Consider the following 17,658-nt stretch of genomic DNA (forward strand, 5'->3'; position numbering starts at 1 on the left):
CTAGGATGGAGCCTTGTGGAACTCCGCAGGAGAGGCTAGCTGGAGCAGAGGAATAACTGCCTATGTTGATGGCGAAACTCCTATCTTTGAGGTACGAAGCGAACCAGCTCAGGGCAGTGCCATCAATGCCAACCGCGTACCGGAGACGGTCAATAAGGATGGTGTGGTCCACTGTATCGAACGCTGCGCTGAGGTCGAGAAGGAGCAGGATTGCACAGTCGCCGGTGTCGATGGCGAGAAGCAGGTCGTTGTGTACCTTCAACAAGGCAGACTCTGTGCTGTGGTGGGCTCTGAAACCTGACTGGAAACTTTCCAGGATGGTGTTTTGGTGCAGGTAGGGCACTAATTGGTTTAGGATTGCCTTTTCAAGGACTTTTGACAGGAATGGCAGTTTGGAAATGGGTCTGTAGTTGCTAGGCAAGGTGGGGTCTAGGTTAGGTTTTTTCAGTAGGGGCTGGACCACCGCGTGCTTGAAACTGGTTGGAACAGTGCCAGTGGCCAGAGAACTGTTGATAATAGAGAGGATGCTGGGACCGGCTATTGCAATGACATCCTTCAGAAGGGCAGTGGGGGCTGGATCAAGGGGGCAGGTTGCAGGTTTCATAGCGGAGACAAGCTTTGCAAGGGAGGATAGAGTGACGGGTTGGAAGCAGTCCAATTTAGATGAACAGACTAGTGAGACAGCTAGGTCACGGGTGGGAGGGGAAATGTTCATTCTAATATTCTCAACTTTGTTGGTGAAAGATTTAGCGAATTCTTCGCACTTAGCAGGGGACCCAACTAAGCTGGTACTGGGGGCAGGACATATGACAGAGGTAATTGTTCTAAATAGGACCTTGGAGTTATGAGAGTTTTTGGAAATAAGGTCGGAGAAGTATTGTGCTCTAGCAGACTTTACTGCTTCCTGGTATTTGAGAAGATTGTTTCTCAGAATTTCGAAGGAAATTTGAAGCTTGTCACATTTCCACCTCCTTTCTGATTTTTTGCACTCCCTTCTTAGGGCTTTGGTGGTGTCATTGAGCCACGGCCGACCTTTGGGCTTAGGCTTTTTCATTTTAAGGGGAGCGATAGAATCCAGGATGGAAGAGCAAGTGATATTAAATAAAGAGGCGAGATCCTCAGTGCTGAGATGGGGGGGAGAGGCCTCAATAGTGCAGATGTTGGGGGCAGCTGTGAGAGCCTCGGAGAATTTACTGGCAGTCAATGAATTTATGTCGCGGGAGTAGCGAACAGGGAGATGAGATTTTGCGGGAGATAAAGGCAGAGATGCGTCAAAAATGATAGCGCTGTGGTCCGATAGACAGGCTTCAGTAGTTTCAATGTTGTTGATTGGGAATCCGGACGATAACACTAGGTCGAGAGTATGGCCTAACTTGTGAGTGGGTCCCGTGGTGTGAAGAGTCAGATTGAAGGACTCAACCAGGTGCATAAATTCACTCACAAGAGGCTTAGTGGGACAGCAAACATGAATATTAAAGTCACCAAGAATCATGATCCGGTCAAATTTGGGCAAAATGCTAGAAATCAGATCAGCAAATTGGGTGATGAAGTCCTTATGCATTTTTGATGGGCGATACACAAGAACAATTAAGAGGGGATAGGCTAGGCCTACTTTAATTAGTTGCACCTCGAAATTGTGACAGGTTATTCTTATTATGAATGTAATGTAGACACTTTTTCAGCAAGTTCTTATCACATAACATTCAATGGCAGTATGGTAATTTGGTCTGAAATTCATATGCTAAAGTGGAACAATATTAAAACTAACTGGTCCCTTTAAGGTAATAAAAATGAACAGCACATGCTGGTTCTCCAGAGGTGCTGCCTGACCTGCTGAGTTACTCCAGCACTTTGTGTCTATATTTGGTCCTTTTAAGATGGCTGATTTGTGGAAAAGTGAGCAGCACCACTTTAATGCTGAGTCTCAGTACATTCGGAGGCCCCACAGCCGAAGCATCCACATCGCGGGGCTGGAAACTGGAAGTGTGAGCTGGAAACTGGAAATGTCCTGAGCTAATTCTGCTACCACCATCATCTATTGTACAAGTGATGGATCCCACTGATTGTCGCCGGAAGCTTGCGGAAGTCAGGACGAACGATGACAGTGATGTAACATTTGAAACATAGGAGATGGACACAAAAGAAGAAGTACATTCGGAGTTGGCAGTGAATTGTAATCTTTTGGAAGGTTGTTTAGTTTAGTTTAATGTGGCTACATAGCATAGAAACAGGCCCTTTGGCCCACTGTGTCCATGCCGACCATCAATCACCCGTTCATACAGATCAACAAGATCACAAAATTAATAACTGGAATTGAATATATTTTTGACATCAGTGTCAGGGTATATTTTGTGTTTAGTATATTTATCATCACACACACTTTCAGCAAACAGTATTTTACTTCTTATAATTATTTTTCTCTACCACACTTCCATAACAGAATTGTCGTCGTAACAAAATAACCTCCAACTCATGAATGCAAGTTTAGCACAATATATTGCAAAGTTTTAAAAGAATGACTAGTGTGCAAATGAAAATGATGACAGATTATTCTTATTATGAATTTAATGAGACAATTTTTCGGCAAGTTCATTAAAAATACCACTACAATAACAGTTCATTTCACTGGGCAAATTTAGCTCTTGACATGTTGATATAGTTGCTACTTACCTCCAATATTTTCTTCAGTTTTTGCGAAGATTTTATCGATACCGATGCTGCTATTACGGCATGGAGTTGCTAAATTGCAAAGAATAAATGTAAATGATTAGCTACGATCAGGGAACATATTAAAAAATCGTATTAATTCATGTTTTTAAATGCTTGTTTCTTTGCTGCTCGATTCACACAGCTAGGTGCTGGAAGACCAGACAGGGCTCGGAATAAGAGGCGCAGGATTTATAAAATGCTTCAATCATGCTTTATTGTCATGTGTGCACTGCACGGCGAAATTCTTTTTGCGTAGCTCACTCATGCACGAGTCGCCATATTTTTGCACCATTTACAAAAAGTCCAAAGTCCAGTTCACACAGCTTGATGTACTGGAGCGGCTCCCAATCCAGGTAAGCCCCAGGCCTCCTCCATCACCCTCGACGAGAGGGTCAGAAGCCATTCGAGTTTCTATCTATGTATAGTATTATCTGATCTTTTTGGATAGCATGCAAAACAAAGCTTTTCACAGTACCTTGGCTTATGTGACAATAATAAACCTGCTCATATATATCTTTAAGAATTCCAGAGGGACAATGTAAAAAAAATAACTTGAAAGCAGTCAAAATCTAGATGTCATTAATTACTTACTGGAGTCAACATCTGAATATTTTCTGTGAAGTTTCCAATGAACGCCATTATGGTCATCCTTTGCATCAGTCTTTCAACCTTACTGAACTGTACCATGAATCGGTCTTCATCCGTGAGATTCTCCAGAGGTTTCCTTTCTCTTTCATACTGTCTCAACATCTTCACTTCATTTTCTGTTGGCAAGAACCTCATCAGGCACTCAACAAAGTCCACAGGTAATGTCTTCAGATCAAACCTAGTACAAAGAGATGACATAAACAGTGACTGTATGCACATTTCTTTACAGTCAATGAGTATCTCCGATACATACTATTACATTGAATCATTAAAAAAAATCTTTTTTACAGGAAACATATTGGAATCTTTTTCCCAGGGTAGAAATGTCAAAGACAAGAGGGTATAGTTTTAAAATTTAAAGATGTGCGGGATATGTTTTTTTACACACAGGGTGGTGGGTGCTTGGAACAGACTACTAGAGGTGGCGGTGGAAGTAGATATAATAGTGCTTTTTTAAGAGGCTTTTAGATAGACACTTGTATATTGCAGGGAATGGAGGGATGAGGATCACGTGCAGGCAGATGAGATGAGTTTATCTTGGTGCTATGTTCGGCACGGACATTGTGGGCTGAAGGGCTTGTTCCTGTGCTGTACTGTTCCTTGTTCTAACGTACCGCTGGCAGAATCTTCTTTCAGTGATATTTTTTGTGCGTGCTGTCTCACAATTTTATGACCGCACTCCAACAAGGAATCAAAACATCCAGGGCAAGATTGAAGAACTTTTGGGATGGGGAAAAAATCACTGAAAGAGGTCTCTGCCAACAGTACAATACAACATCGAACAGTACAGCACAGGAAAAGCTCCTTCCATCCACAATCATTGATCCATTCACAACGACGGATACCAAATGGTTGCAGAGTAAGATTTTGTTTGTGAATGAGACCTGTGTTACTCACACTTGGATGGCTCTGCAGATTTCTTCCGTGATTTTCCCTGCCTTCCGTAAGGTGATGGCAAGGTTCTTAGCTCTGTTGGGTTCCAGTAATGTCACTTTAGATCCCTTCTGGATCACTTTATGTCTACTTGAGACATTATCCACAGCTGGCCCCTGAGCTTTTGTTTTAAATATTTCTTCAAACTCATCAACATTCAGTTCCTGTAAATTAAAATGCAGCACTTATAAACGTGAAACACCACATCAGCACAAAGTTAGACACAAAGTGCTGGAGGAATTCAGCAGGTCAGGCAACATAGCTAGATGAAGTTTCGGGTCGGGAGCCTTCTCCTGAAGAAGGGTCGGAATACGTTGCAGGCCGAGACCCAGTCTGAAGAAGGATCCCGACCTAAAACATCACCTATCCATGTGCTCCAGCGATGCTGCCTGACTGCTGAGTTACTCTAGCACTTTGTGTTTTTTTCAGTATTGGATCTGCATTTGCCTGCACTCATCTTTCTCCTTTTACATTCTTGTGGAAGCTATTAGAATTTACATTTACTGTACATAAGTGAGTTTGGTATCTCGGCCGCGCATGCGCAGGTCATAGGTCACAAGAGCTAAACATTCTCGCCGGCTGATAACAGCGGGGAAGAAACTGGTGATAAGTGATTGCAAGCTTTTATATCTTGTGCCCAAATAGGATGATGAGGAAGGAGTGTGATTGTTGCCCTTGTTTTCCAGGCGTCGTGGTGGGCAAGAGGGAGTCCGCTGCGGTTTTAGCCTGGCCTGTCCGCCGTCCCGGGCAATGGGTAAAAAGCCACACGGTTGCGGGCTGTACGGTTGGAGTTTCGCCCAGCGGCCGGGCTGCCTGCGTGTGCATACAGTCGAGCTGTTGTTCAGATGCGAGGTGTGCGGAAAGGGCTTCAGGCACACTGGCGACCGGCCCTTCCACTGCAAGGCAACACTGGCGCTTGCACACCGGCGCGCAAGAATGCCGCTGCAGGCTCTGCGGCGAGGTCTTCCCCGCGTGGCTGCAGTTCGCACAACACCGTTGCATCCACTTGTGGCCGGGTATTCGCAACCCGCTCGGGGCTGTCGCGGCACAGGTGCGCGGCCCGGAGCGGGCAGTTCCCGTTCCACTCCGACGCCTTTTTTCCTATTTGGGCACAAGATATAAAAGCTTGCAATCATTTATCAAGAGCCGTTTCTTCCCCGCTGTTATCAGCCGGCAAGAATGTTTATCTCCTGTGACCCATGACCTGGGCATGTGTGGTCGAGATACCAAACTCACTTATTCCTTATGTTTATTTTCATAATCCCCTTTTAGGCTCTTAATCAAACTTTTTTTTGTAGAATTCTAAGCTGTTTCCTAATTGCATATTGTTTATGTAAACCATAATCTGCAGTTCCTTGTTTCTACCTAAGCACAAAATTGTCAGTGTGATATTAAGTGTCTTGAGTCCCAAAGCATTAACTATCATTAAATAATAATAACATCCATTGTTCCTTTCATCATGGGAGGCACAGTGGTGCAGCTGATAGAGCCGATGCCTCACCACACCAGAGACCCAGGTTCAATCCTGACCTCAGGTGGTCGATGGTCGGCATGGACCCGGTGGTCCGAAGAACCTGTTTCCATGCTGTATCTTTCAAGCAATTCAATCAAAGCAAGACAATATCAGATGTACCTCTAGGATTTTCTCATCATCAATATCATTGAAGACGGTGCCATTTATCTGATTGGGTTTTAACGCAACCCAGTTGAAGACTGGCATTCGGAACTTTGTTTTGATAGGTTTCTTGATCTTTACGGCTACATAAAAGAATAGTTCAGATATAAAGCATGCAAAATACACCCAAATTCATCATTATCAAAAGGTTAACTGCACTCACTAGTTGCAAAACACCAGTCCTCATGCAATTACAAATTAATAGATTTTGCATTACCTGTGACCTAAATGGCAGCAGTAAAAGTGTTACTAATATTTTTGACTCTACTTCTACATTAATGATGATGGTGATGTTTGGTGGACCAATCAGTCAGCACATGACCAAACAGTACAGAGAGAATTTAGTTTTGCCATCCCAAATAAAACTCTCACTGATGAATGTGAAAATATTTTTGAATTTTTTTCCAGCTCTGGAGCTGAATTTCTCAGATGACGGCAAAATATTTTCATCGTAAGTTTTTGTGGTGAGCCGACCATTAACATCTCCCAGATTACCTGACTTCACAAATCAGAGAAAACGTCACTAGTGACATGTGCAGAGATTGGCCCAGTGTAATATTAAAACCATATGTGAATTGACAACACCACAAGTTGACAAACAATCGAAGAACAGATTTCAAAAACGTAGAAATCTGCAATAGCAAGCTGCCGTTCCTGTTTGAATTCACAACTTAAGCCTCAATTTAGCTTCTACACTATCTGGATGGCTGCATCATTATGTTTAAAAGTACGACAATCACGTGAATTCGACTTGGCGCATGCAATGACCAGAACAAACAGGTGAAATATAACGTGGGTGGTATCTTTCAGAGCAAGTCAGGGTTCAATCGGTGACATTCAAAGCCAAAAACATTGGAGATTTTGGAGTGCGTGAGTGAGAACATCAGATAGATGGATTCAAAGCCACACAACCTGGTCATTACCTTATATATGGGACCTGGTTCACCTCAGCTCTTAAAATACTAACCAGCACCGATGCAAATGTTTTAACATGTACTTATGTTAACATGTACAGACTCATCCAACTGGTTCAACTCTTGGAATCTTCAATAACAAATCAAATCCATCCATTAAAAAAGGTTAGTTATGAAATTCACCATTAATATCTATTTCAAGGAAATGGAATTATCTGATTGTTATCTAAATGCAACATACCACAAGGGATGCAAATCTGAAATAACACCGAAAGTCCTGGAAAAGCTCAGCAGGTCAAGAAAATGTTCAAAATGCTACCACAGATGCTGCCTGACCTGCTGAGCATATCCAGCATTTTCCGTTCAATGAAATGCACTGAAAGAAACACAGTCAACAACACAACACTGCTGGAAAGACAGACACACAAGTGTGAAGTACAGCATCAATGGAGCATAAAGAAACCTACAGAACAGCTTGATTGGTCCCTCTTGTATGGAAGCAGATAGGATAGATAAAGAAAGTCAAGTTAGAAATGAAGCCACAAAATAATATGCAAGGAATAGCAAAATTATTTCACCACTCTCTTTAATAAAACCTATTGCATCACAATGCATTTTCTAATCTAAATATCTAATAGTAACATAGCTTTTGGTTTAGTTTAGTTTTAGAGGTACTGCGTGAAAACAGGCCCTTTGGCACACCGAGTCCGCACCAACCTGATCACCCGTACTCTTGTTCTATCCTACACACTAGGGCCAATTTACAGAGGTTAATTAACCCATGAACCTTTGGAATGTGGGAGGAAACCGGAGCTCCCGGAAGAAACCCCCCCAATCACCGGGAGAATGTGCACACTCCACACACCCGCAGTCAAGATCGAACCCGGGTCTCGAGTGCTGTCGGGCAGCAGCTCTCCACTGCATCACTGTGCTGCCCCTTTTAGCTTTTAGTTACAGTGCTCTCCATAATGTTTGGGACAGACTCATCATTTATTTATTTGCCTCTGCACTCCACAATTTGAGATTTGTAATAGAAAAAAATCACATGTGGTTAAAGTGCACATTGTCAGATTTTATTAAAGGGTATTTTAATACATTTTGGTTTCACCATGTAGAAATCACAGCTGTGTTTATACATAGTCCCCCCATTTCAGGGAACCATAATGTTTAGGACACATGGCTTCACAGGTGTTTGTAATTGCTCAGGTGTGTTTAATTGCCTCCTTAATGCAGGTATAAGAGAGCTCTCAGCACCTCGTCTTTCCTCCAGTCTTTCCATCACCGTTGGAAACTTTTATTGCTGTTTATCAACATGAAAGTCAAAGAAGCCATTATGAGAAACAAGAATAAAACTGTTAGAGACATCAGCCAAACCTTAGGCTTACCAAAATCAGCTGTTTGGAACATCATTAAGAGGAAAGAGAGCACTGGTGAGCTTACTAATTGGAAAGGGACTGGCAGGCCAAGGAAGACCTCCACAGCTGATGACAGAAGAATTCTCTATAATAAAGAAAAAACCCCAAACACCTGTCTGACAGATCAGAAACACTCTTTAGGAGTCAGGTGTGGATTTGTCAATGACCCCTGTCCGCAGAAGATTTCATGAACAGAAATACAGAGGCTACACTGCCAGATGCAAACCAATGGTTAGCTGCAAAAATAGGATGGCTGGGTTGCAGTTTGCCAAGAAGTACTTAAAAGAGCAACCACAGTTGTGGAAAAAGGTCTTGTGGACAGATAAGATGAAGATTAACATATCAGAGTGATGGCAAGAGCAAAGTATGGAGGAGAGAAGGAACTGCCCAAGATCCAAAGCATTCCACCTCATCTGTGAAACACAGTGGTGGGGGTGTCATGGCCTGGGCATGTATGGCTGCTGAAGGTACTGGCTCATTTATCGTCATTGATGATACAACTGCTGATGGTAGTAGCATAATGAATTCTCAAGTGTTTGGACACATCCTATCTGCTAAAGTTCAAACAAATGCCTCAAAACTCATTGGCCTGCGGTTCATTCTACAGCAAGACAATGATCCCAAACGTACTTCTAAAGCAACAAATGAATTTTCAAAGCTAAAAAATGGCCAATTCTTGAGTGGCCAAGTCAATTACCCGATCTGAACCCAATTGAGCATGCCTTTTATATGCTGAAGAGAAAACTGATGGGGACTAGCCCCCAAAACAAGCATAAGCTAAATATGGCTGCAATACAGGACTGGCACAGCATCACCAGAGAAGACACCCAGCAACTGGTGATGTCCATGAATCACAGACTTCAAGCAGTCATTGCATGCAAAGGATATGCAACAAAATACTAAACATGACTACTTTCATTTACATGACATTGCTGTGTCCTAAACATTATGGTGTCCTGAAATGGAGGGACTATGTATAAAACACTGATGTAATTTCCACACGGTGAAACCAAAATGTATAAAAATGGTCTTTATTAAAATCTGACAATGTGCGCATTAACCAAATGTGATTATTTTCTATTACAAATCTCAAATTGTGGAGTACAGAGTCAAATAAATAAATGATGGGTCTTTGTCCCAAACATTATGGAGGGCACTGTATGTTAGTTCATTACTTCATTACTTTGTCTTTTGCCCACCCTTTAGTTTAGTTCAATAGTTAATTTATTGTCAGATGTACCTAAATACAGTGACGTGCATTGTTTTGCATGCAATCCAATGAAACCAAACTATACATAAGCACAATCATACACAAGGAAGAGTGCAACAATTGTAGTGTAAAAAGTAAATCTCATCTGAGGCAGTACGCCAAGGGTGACCACATTTCCAGTGCCATCCTGTAGCTTTCAAGTATTGAAAGCTAATGGCATGTTGGCCTTTATGACAAGAGGAGTTGAGTATAGGAGCAAAGAGGTCCTTCTGCAGTTGTACAGGGCCCTAGTGAGACTGCACCTGGAGTACTGTGTGCAGCTTTGGTCTCCAAATTTGAGGAAGGACATTCTTGCTATTGAGGGAGTGCAGCGTAGGTTCACTAGGTTAATTCCCGGAATGGCGGGACTGTCATATGTTGAAAGACTGGAGCGACTGGCCTTGTATACACTGGAATTTAGAAGGATGAGCGGGGATCTTATTGAAACATATAAGATTATTAAGGGATTGGACACATTAGAGGCAGGAAACATGTTCCCAATGTTGGGGGTCCAGAACCAGGGGCCACAGTTTACGAATAAGGGGTAGGCCATTTAGAACGGACTTTTTCAGTCAGAGAGTTGTAAATCTGTGGAATTCTCTGCCTCAGAAGGCAGTGAAGGTCAATTCTCTGGATGCTTTTGAGAGAGAGCTAGATAGAGCTCTTAAAGATAGTGGAGTCAGTGGGTATGGGGAGAAGGCAGGAACGGGGTACTGATTGTGAATGATCAGCCATGATCACATTGAATGGCGGTGCTGGCTCGAAGGGCCGAATGGACTACTCCTGCACCTATTGTCTATTGAATTCTAATAATCCTCCATTCCTGATGAGAGCTTTACCACTTGCAATGCAATATCATTAAAATGATGAACTTTAGTTTTTGAAATAAAATTATTCTTTTCAGTTTTAATTATTATTTATTTTGGACTTTTTTTTCCTAAATGCAAGTAGCCCACTTGAATAAAAACTAGAAAAACTGATCCATCCAAAAGATATACTATACTGCCTTTCACGGGCAGTTTGAGTTCAACAGATCGGGATTCAGAGAGAATGGGAAAAAACATTTCCACAGGCTTTTCTTAACTTTTCTCGTCTCTCCTTCCAGTATGTTTCATATTATTCATCTCCCCCACACGCAAGAGACAGTCAGGGATTTTTAGGTAGTAAATCACTGATGCAATCTCGTTGATCCACTGCACATGGGTTTGCTTTCACATGTGGCACATCATTAACAGCCACAAAGGGATGGTCAGGTGGCAAATCACGTTTCAATAGTGCGTTGAGAGTTGTGCAAGTGGAGTTGCAGAGAGCTGCAGCCCAGAAACAAGCCCTTCGGCCCACCGAGTCCGTGCTGACCATCAGTGACTCCATTACACTAATCCTACATTAATCTTGGGTTTTTTCTCCCCGCATTTTTATCAACGTCATCCCAAATTCTACCACTTTCCTCTTGGGAGGGGGTCAATGTAGTGGGCAATTAAGAACATAGAAATACGAACAGGCCCTTCAGCTACCAATGGCCGTGCCTTGGAGACATCATGATGGAATATCATGAATATGTCACTTTGATGGTTAGACTTTAGGCTTTTAGATGTTAGAGATACTGCGCGGAAATAGGCCCTTCGGCCCACTGAGTCTGTGCCGACCAGTGACCACCCCCTACACTAGCATTATCCTACACACTAGGGACAATTTACAATTGTTACCGAGGAAAAATTAACCTGCAAACCTGTACGTTTTTGAAATGTGGGGGGAAACCGGACCACCCAAAGAAACTCCACGCGGTCTCGGGGAGAACCTATAAACTCCGTACCAATTGCACCCGTAGTTAGGATCAAACCTGGGTCTCTGGGGCTGTAAGGCAGCAGCTCTACCGCTGTTGCACTGTGCCGCCCTAAAACAGATCTGTTGTGTGATTGCTATAAACCCAACAACTGTCATTTGGCAAAAGTGGAGTCACTGTAAATGGGCATTTTTGCTTCTTTGGGAATTCCCCAGAGCCGGAAGAAAGAAGTAGTTCTCTCGTCCTACTTTTCAGGCACCACTTTCTTTTTCTATTTGCCACCTCCCCCTGCAGTTCCAATCAGTTGACCTGACCCTAACCCCACAATTCTGAGCCCCACCCCATGATGCTCCATCGGCCTGTGCTCCAGTTCCCCAGCCCACTATGCCAGGCAGACCACTCCACTCACCAGACTCCCACTACTCACTCCCCATTGCCAATCTCTGGCTTCATCTCTCACGCAAATCCCCTTCTTTCCAGCAGCCAACAGGTCTCAAGAAAAAGGTGAGCACACAAGGTGGTACAGCGGGTAGTGCAGCTGCTTCACAGCGCCAGAGACCTGGGTTCGATCCTGGCCTCAGGTGCTGTCCGTGCAGAGTTTGCACTTTCTCCATGTGACGGCTTGGGCTTCCTCCGGTTAGGCAATAGACAATAGGTGCAGGAGTAGGTCATTCGGCCCTTCGAGCCAGCATCGCCATTCAATGTGATCATGGCTGATCATTCTCAATCAGTACCCCGTTCCTGCCTTCTCCCCGTACCCCCTGACTCCACTATCCTTAAGAGCTCTATCTAGCTCTCTCTTGAATGCATTCAGAGAATTGGCCTCCTGAGGCAGAGAATTCCACAGTTTCACAACTCTCTGACTGAAAACGTTTTTCCTCATCTCCGTTCTAAATGGCACACCCCTTATTCTTAAGCTGTGGCCCCTAGTTCTGGACTCCCCCAACATTGGGAACATGCTTCCTGCCTCTAACATGTCCAACTCCTTAATAATCTTATATGTTTCAATAAGATAAATATTGAATAACTGGTTGCTCCAGTTTCCTCCTACATCCCAAAGAGGTTCATTGGTCTCTGTAAATTGTCCCTAGTGTGCAGAGTGGATGAGAAAGCGGGATAACGTAGAAGTCATGCGAATTATGTATAATTATACATACATAATAAGCAATAAGTGGTTGGTGTGGATTTTGTGGGCCGAAGGGCCTGTTTCCAAAGCTGTTTCTATCAATCAATTGATCAATCAAAAATAAGTTCTTGTATTGCCAGCTTACATTTGCAAAGGTAATTTGAAGTATCCCTTGTAGAAGACAAATTAAAAAATTCCTCTCTTTCAAACAAAGACGCATGACAGTATCTTGCATTTAAAAATCCCCTCATTCCTTGGATTTCCTTCCCCCCACAATCATGAATGCCCTCCCTACTTCTCACCCTGAAATACACTTCTTAAATGTTTTTGTAACTTCCGAAAATAAAACATTACATTTTTAGAAAATAATACTGAGTAGCTACATTTCCCGAGCTGTTAAAATAATTAACTAGTGCTTCAGCAAACAAAGTGCACAGAACAGCGTGACGTTACCTGCTAGGCCGGTGTTGAAGATGAGAGTCGGGCCGGTCCCGGGCAGCGGGGGTGGGGCGGGTGGGGGTGGAGGTGGTGGTGGAACAGGTGGAGCTTCAGCGGCCAGAGGCGGCGGTGGTGGAGGTGGGGGTGGGGGAGGGGGGAGCTGAGGCGAGGACGTGCCCGTCACTGGTCCATTCAGCAATGCTGGAAAGTAAGGAGAAAACAGAAGTCTCGTTCAACTTCCAGAAACCACTCAAGTCAAGAGGGTTGAATTGTCAAATTTACCGTAACGTAACAATTCTTACTTGCAACATCTTAGCAGCTCAGTACACAATAGTTAACATATAATTATTGTCTAATCATTGTACAATTATACATTATATTAGGGGTGGCCAAACCGCGGCTCGCGAGCTACATGCGGCTCTTTGACCTTTAATATGCGGCTCGTGGAAATATGTTGGCTGACCTCCTTTTTTCATCACAGTTAATATAAAAGGTAAATAAGAAAAAATTTCAAGCTTTATAATTATTTACTGGGTATGAATTGAGACCCCATTGGAATAAAACGTAAGTTTAATGTTCATGGTTAGTAAAAATATTTAAGTTCATGTCTTGCGGCTCTTTTGTTTATGTCTTGCGGCTCTCAAACATCTGAATTTTATCGTATGTGGCTCTTACATTAAGCAAGTTTGGCCACCCCTGCATTATATGACCTGCGTGGGTTTTCTCCGAGATCTTCGGTTTCCTCCCACACTCCAAAGACGTACAGGTATGTAGGTTAATTGACTGGGTAAAATGTAAAAAATTGTCCCTAGTGGGTGTAGGATAGTGTTAATGTGCGGGGATCGCTGGGCGGCGCGGACTTGGTGGGCCGAAAAGGCCTGTTTCCGCGCTGTATATATATGATATGATATGAATATTATTACATAAGTATTATGTATACATGCATAATATGCAAACAAACAAAAAAAAAAACACAAAATTAAACAAACCCAATATTAATGCAAACCAAAACAAGAGCTCAAAGTCCCTGGTGCAACAAGACGGTCGTAGTTTGTAGAAACAAAGAAATGCAGATGCTGGTTAATACACAAAAGGACATAACAATGCTGGAGTAACTCAGCAGGTCAGGCAGTATCCCTGGAGAACATGAAGAAGGGTCGCGCCCTGAAACATCATCTATCCATGTTCCCCTGGGATGCTGCCTGACCCGCTGATTTACTCCAGCACTCTGTGTCTTTCCTTGGTTGGAAGAAGGATCCTGACCTTAAACGTCACTGAGCAACATTCTCCAGGGATGCTGCCTGACTCGCTGAGTTACTACACCATTTTGTGTCCTACAGTCATAGTTTAGTTGGAGTCACTTAGATACCATCAGTGGTCACCCATGCAAATGTTCTCATTTTCCAAAGGGCGGAGGTTAAATAATATTCAGACTTCAAACAAGACAAGGTTCAATACCAAAACTCAAGAAATAGAATCTATAGAAGGCCAGCCAGTCTCATCAGCAATTTCATGTTTGATCTTTTAGCGCAGCCTCATGTTCACGCATATTCTCTTAATATCTAAAAATTTATCAATCTTTATCTTGCACATAACGTACAACCCTTATTGGACATGGAATAGTTCGGTAATGTACAAAAAATGAACTGCAGAGGCTGGTTTATACCAAAGATATAAAGAATAAACATGTCTATCATATCTACCACCACCCCCGCCCCACCCGGCAGCTTCTATCAGGTCTCCCCACGATCTCCGGCTTTCCAGAGAAAACAACGTCTATCCAACCTCTCCCTGTAGCTGATATCCCCCTAATTCTACCATCATTCAGGTAAACCATCTCTGCATACTTTCCAAAGCCTTCCACCAGAACAGTGCGTAATACACCAAATGCAGCCTAACCTACGTCATATAAAACAGATTTAATAAAGAAAGGCATCTGTGCCCCTTCGACCATCTTATTGACTCGTCTTGCTACTTTTGGAGGAATAGCAAAGCGGTAAGTTGGATTATAATAATTGTCCCACTGCTCTTTCAGTTACTGTAACTGTATTCAATCTCCATGCAAAGAATATCTGTTAATATTTCACGACTTGAATAAAACACGCAACGGTGCCAACTAGAAACACAGCCCATTTAGTCCCTAGTCGTATAATCTGCTGGTGATTTTGAGCCGTACCTGCACCAGAGGAGCATGGAGGAAGCCCCGGAAGTGGTGGCATGGACGTATGTGAGGCTTCAAGTGGCAGCCCAGAGTAAAGGCTTGGTATGTTCTCTGCACCCGGGGACTGCGACGTGTTGGGCAAAACCGGCAGAATGGCAATGTCACCATCTCCTTTCTTGTGAACCTTGATGGAGCCTTGCTTCTCCAGCTCGTGGATCTTCTTCTCCAGGTGGTTGTGCCTTTGAATGGTCTCCTCCTTCTCTTTGATCATTCTCCGCAGTGTGTGCACTTGAGTGTTGGTGTCCTTGTAAACCTCCTGCAAAGAACCAGACGGAGGAAAATCAATTTCCAAGGTGACCTGAGAAAAAACCCAACTCTTCAAAACTTAATAAACTGTGCCTAAAATCCCTAAAATAAAACAAAGGACAACACAAAAAAAGCCATATGACCTGCCAGAGGAGGTCGTTGAGGCAGGTACAATCACAATGTTTAAAAGGCATTTGGACAAATACATGGTGGGACACGTTTAGAGGGATATGGGCCAAACGCAGGAAGGTAGGACTTGTATTGATGGGGCATCTTGGTCACCATAGGGAAATTGGGCCGAAGGGCCTGTTATAGGAAGGAGATGCCGATGCTGGTTTATACCGAAGATAGACACAAAATGCTGGACTAACACAGCGGGTCAGGTAGCATCTCTGGAGAAAAAGAATAGGTGACGTTTCATGTCGGAACCTTTCGGCCTGCGTCCATGCTGTATGGCTTTATGACTATGTGGCACATAGCACTTGTGCATCCATTCATTATTTACCCTGCTGTGTTCCCCCTTATAATCTCCTTTAATGTGTTGGAGTCAGATAAAAGAAAATGTTAGAATATTGCCCAAAGAGAGAGAAAACAATAATGCACAACAAATATGCATTAATGTTGTACATGTGACATTTGCAGAAACTCCAGAGCATGTTATCAAGTTACCAGGTCTGGAGATATAAGAACAAAAAGGGGAAAACGTCGATAGTTTTCATACCAGATAATATAAATGTACCCAGAAGCTCAAACTACTCGTGAATTATTTCCATTTCCAACTGGTTGGCCAATTTTTCCCCACATGGAAAAGGCATGGCACTGGTAATATATGTGTCATTATGTCCGAGCCTGTACCAATAACTATGTAAAGAGTCAAGTTTAGGCCTCTGGTGAAGAAACATGTTTACTGGCATTAAGGGAATCAGCTCAGGTAATGAGATTTCTCAGTAAAACAGACACCAAGTTCTGGATTAACTCACCAGGTCAGGCAATATCTCGAGAGAACATGAATAGGTGATGTTTTGGGTTGGGACCCTTCTTCAGACTGAAGAAGAGCTCCAACCGGAAATGTCACCTATCCCCTTTCTCCGGCGATGCTGCCTGTTACTGCCCGCTGAGTTACTCCAGCATTTTGTGTCTTTTTTTGTAAACCGGCATGAGAGCAGTAGATCGGGAAGACGCACGGAGTCTCTTGCCCAGAGTCGGGGAATCAAGAACCAGAGGATATAGGTTGAAGGTGAGGGGGGAGAGATTTAATAGGAACATGATGGGTAACGTTTTCACACAGTGGGTGGTGGGTGTATGGAATGAGCTGCCGGAGGAGGTAGTTGATGCAAGTAGTATTGCAACATTTAAGAAACATTTGGACAGGGATATGGATAGGACAGGTTTAGAGGGATATGGGCTAAACATAGGCAGGTGGGACTAGGGCAGGTGGGACTAGGGTAGGTGGGACATGTTGGTCGGTGTGGGCAAGATGGGGCGAAGGACCCGTTTCCACACTGTATCACTCTATGGCTCCTTCACTTCCTTGTTTCTACATGAAATGTCTCTGGATGTCTTCAGCAACAGTATATAATAATCCCTAGTAATCAATTAAATCTCATTGTGGATGAGTAATAATGGTAGGGAATCAACTTCATGACAAGAACTTATTCAGTTTTTATTCTGGTTTGTAATCAGCCTTAATATTTTGAGCACTTTAGAGTTAGTTTAAACCTTGGTGTGCACTCAGGAATTACAGCTCTTTAACAGAAAGAAGTTGCAGCGTTCACAGTGAGAGCAACATTGAATTTCACGACCCTAGGTTACCCGCAGTCTATTAGTCTTATTAAGCGCAATTGTGATGCAGAGAAGCACAGCAGTCAATGGTCTAGAATTCACAATGAGAGTACTGGCAAAGTTATCACAACTCCCTGTAACAACAGAGGGAACCTGGCTATAACTTCTGAGCTCTGCATCTTGACAATTAAACAGTACAACATTTAATTGCTTGTGATTTACTGTTCTACAGGGTTTTATGTGGCAGATTCTGCTGGAGCTCTCAATGTAGAACAAATAAATGACCTGAAATAGTTATAAAATTCCTGGAAATTATGCACTTTGTTGAAGGAATATAATTGTGCCTTTAAATGGTGCACCAAGGCAAACTTACAGTGGAACTACCTACTTTAAAAAAACAGCATGGAAACAGGCCCTTTGACCCACCAAAACCATACTGACCATCGATCACCCATTCCCACTAGTTCTATATTATCCCACTGAACTAAAGGTCAGCAGTGGGAGGCACCCCCAGGAGCA

At 43.1% G+C, this 17,658-nt stretch overlaps 1 protein-coding gene across 7 annotated transcripts in view; it reads right to left on the reverse strand.

Moving 5' to 3' along the window:
* Positions 1 to 17,658, reverse strand: part of fmnl2a (formin-like 2a) — a 207,877-nt gene that overhangs the window by 18,922 nt on the left and 171,297 nt on the right. For 4 of the 7 annotated variants that reach the window (XM_078403885.1, XM_078403883.1, XM_078403882.1 and 1 more), the window contains exons 14-20: positions 15,067 to 15,367; positions 12,906 to 13,091; positions 7,347 to 7,367; positions 5,924 to 6,048; positions 4,255 to 4,454; positions 3,301 to 3,535; positions 2,671 to 2,739 (exon numbers count right to left, since the gene is read on the reverse strand). In XM_078403885.1, coding sequence (XP_078260011.1) covers positions 2,671 to 2,739; positions 3,301 to 3,535; positions 4,255 to 4,454; positions 5,924 to 6,048; positions 7,347 to 7,367; positions 12,906 to 13,091; positions 15,067 to 15,367 — 1,137 coding nt within the window. The remainder of the gene's footprint in view (positions 1 to 2,670; positions 2,740 to 3,300; positions 3,536 to 4,254; positions 4,455 to 5,923; positions 6,049 to 7,346; positions 7,368 to 12,905; positions 13,092 to 15,066; positions 15,368 to 17,658) is intronic. The other 3 variants (XM_078403887.1, XM_078403886.1, XM_078403884.1) reach the window with 1 other exon arrangement.

The sequence above is a fragment of the Rhinoraja longicauda genome, chromosome 8 (assembly GCF_053455715.1).
Source record: "Rhinoraja longicauda isolate Sanriku21f chromosome 8, sRhiLon1.1, whole genome shotgun sequence".
In the NCBI taxonomy this organism is placed as follows: Eukaryota; Metazoa; Chordata; class Chondrichthyes; order Rajiformes; family Arhynchobatidae; genus Rhinoraja; species Rhinoraja longicauda.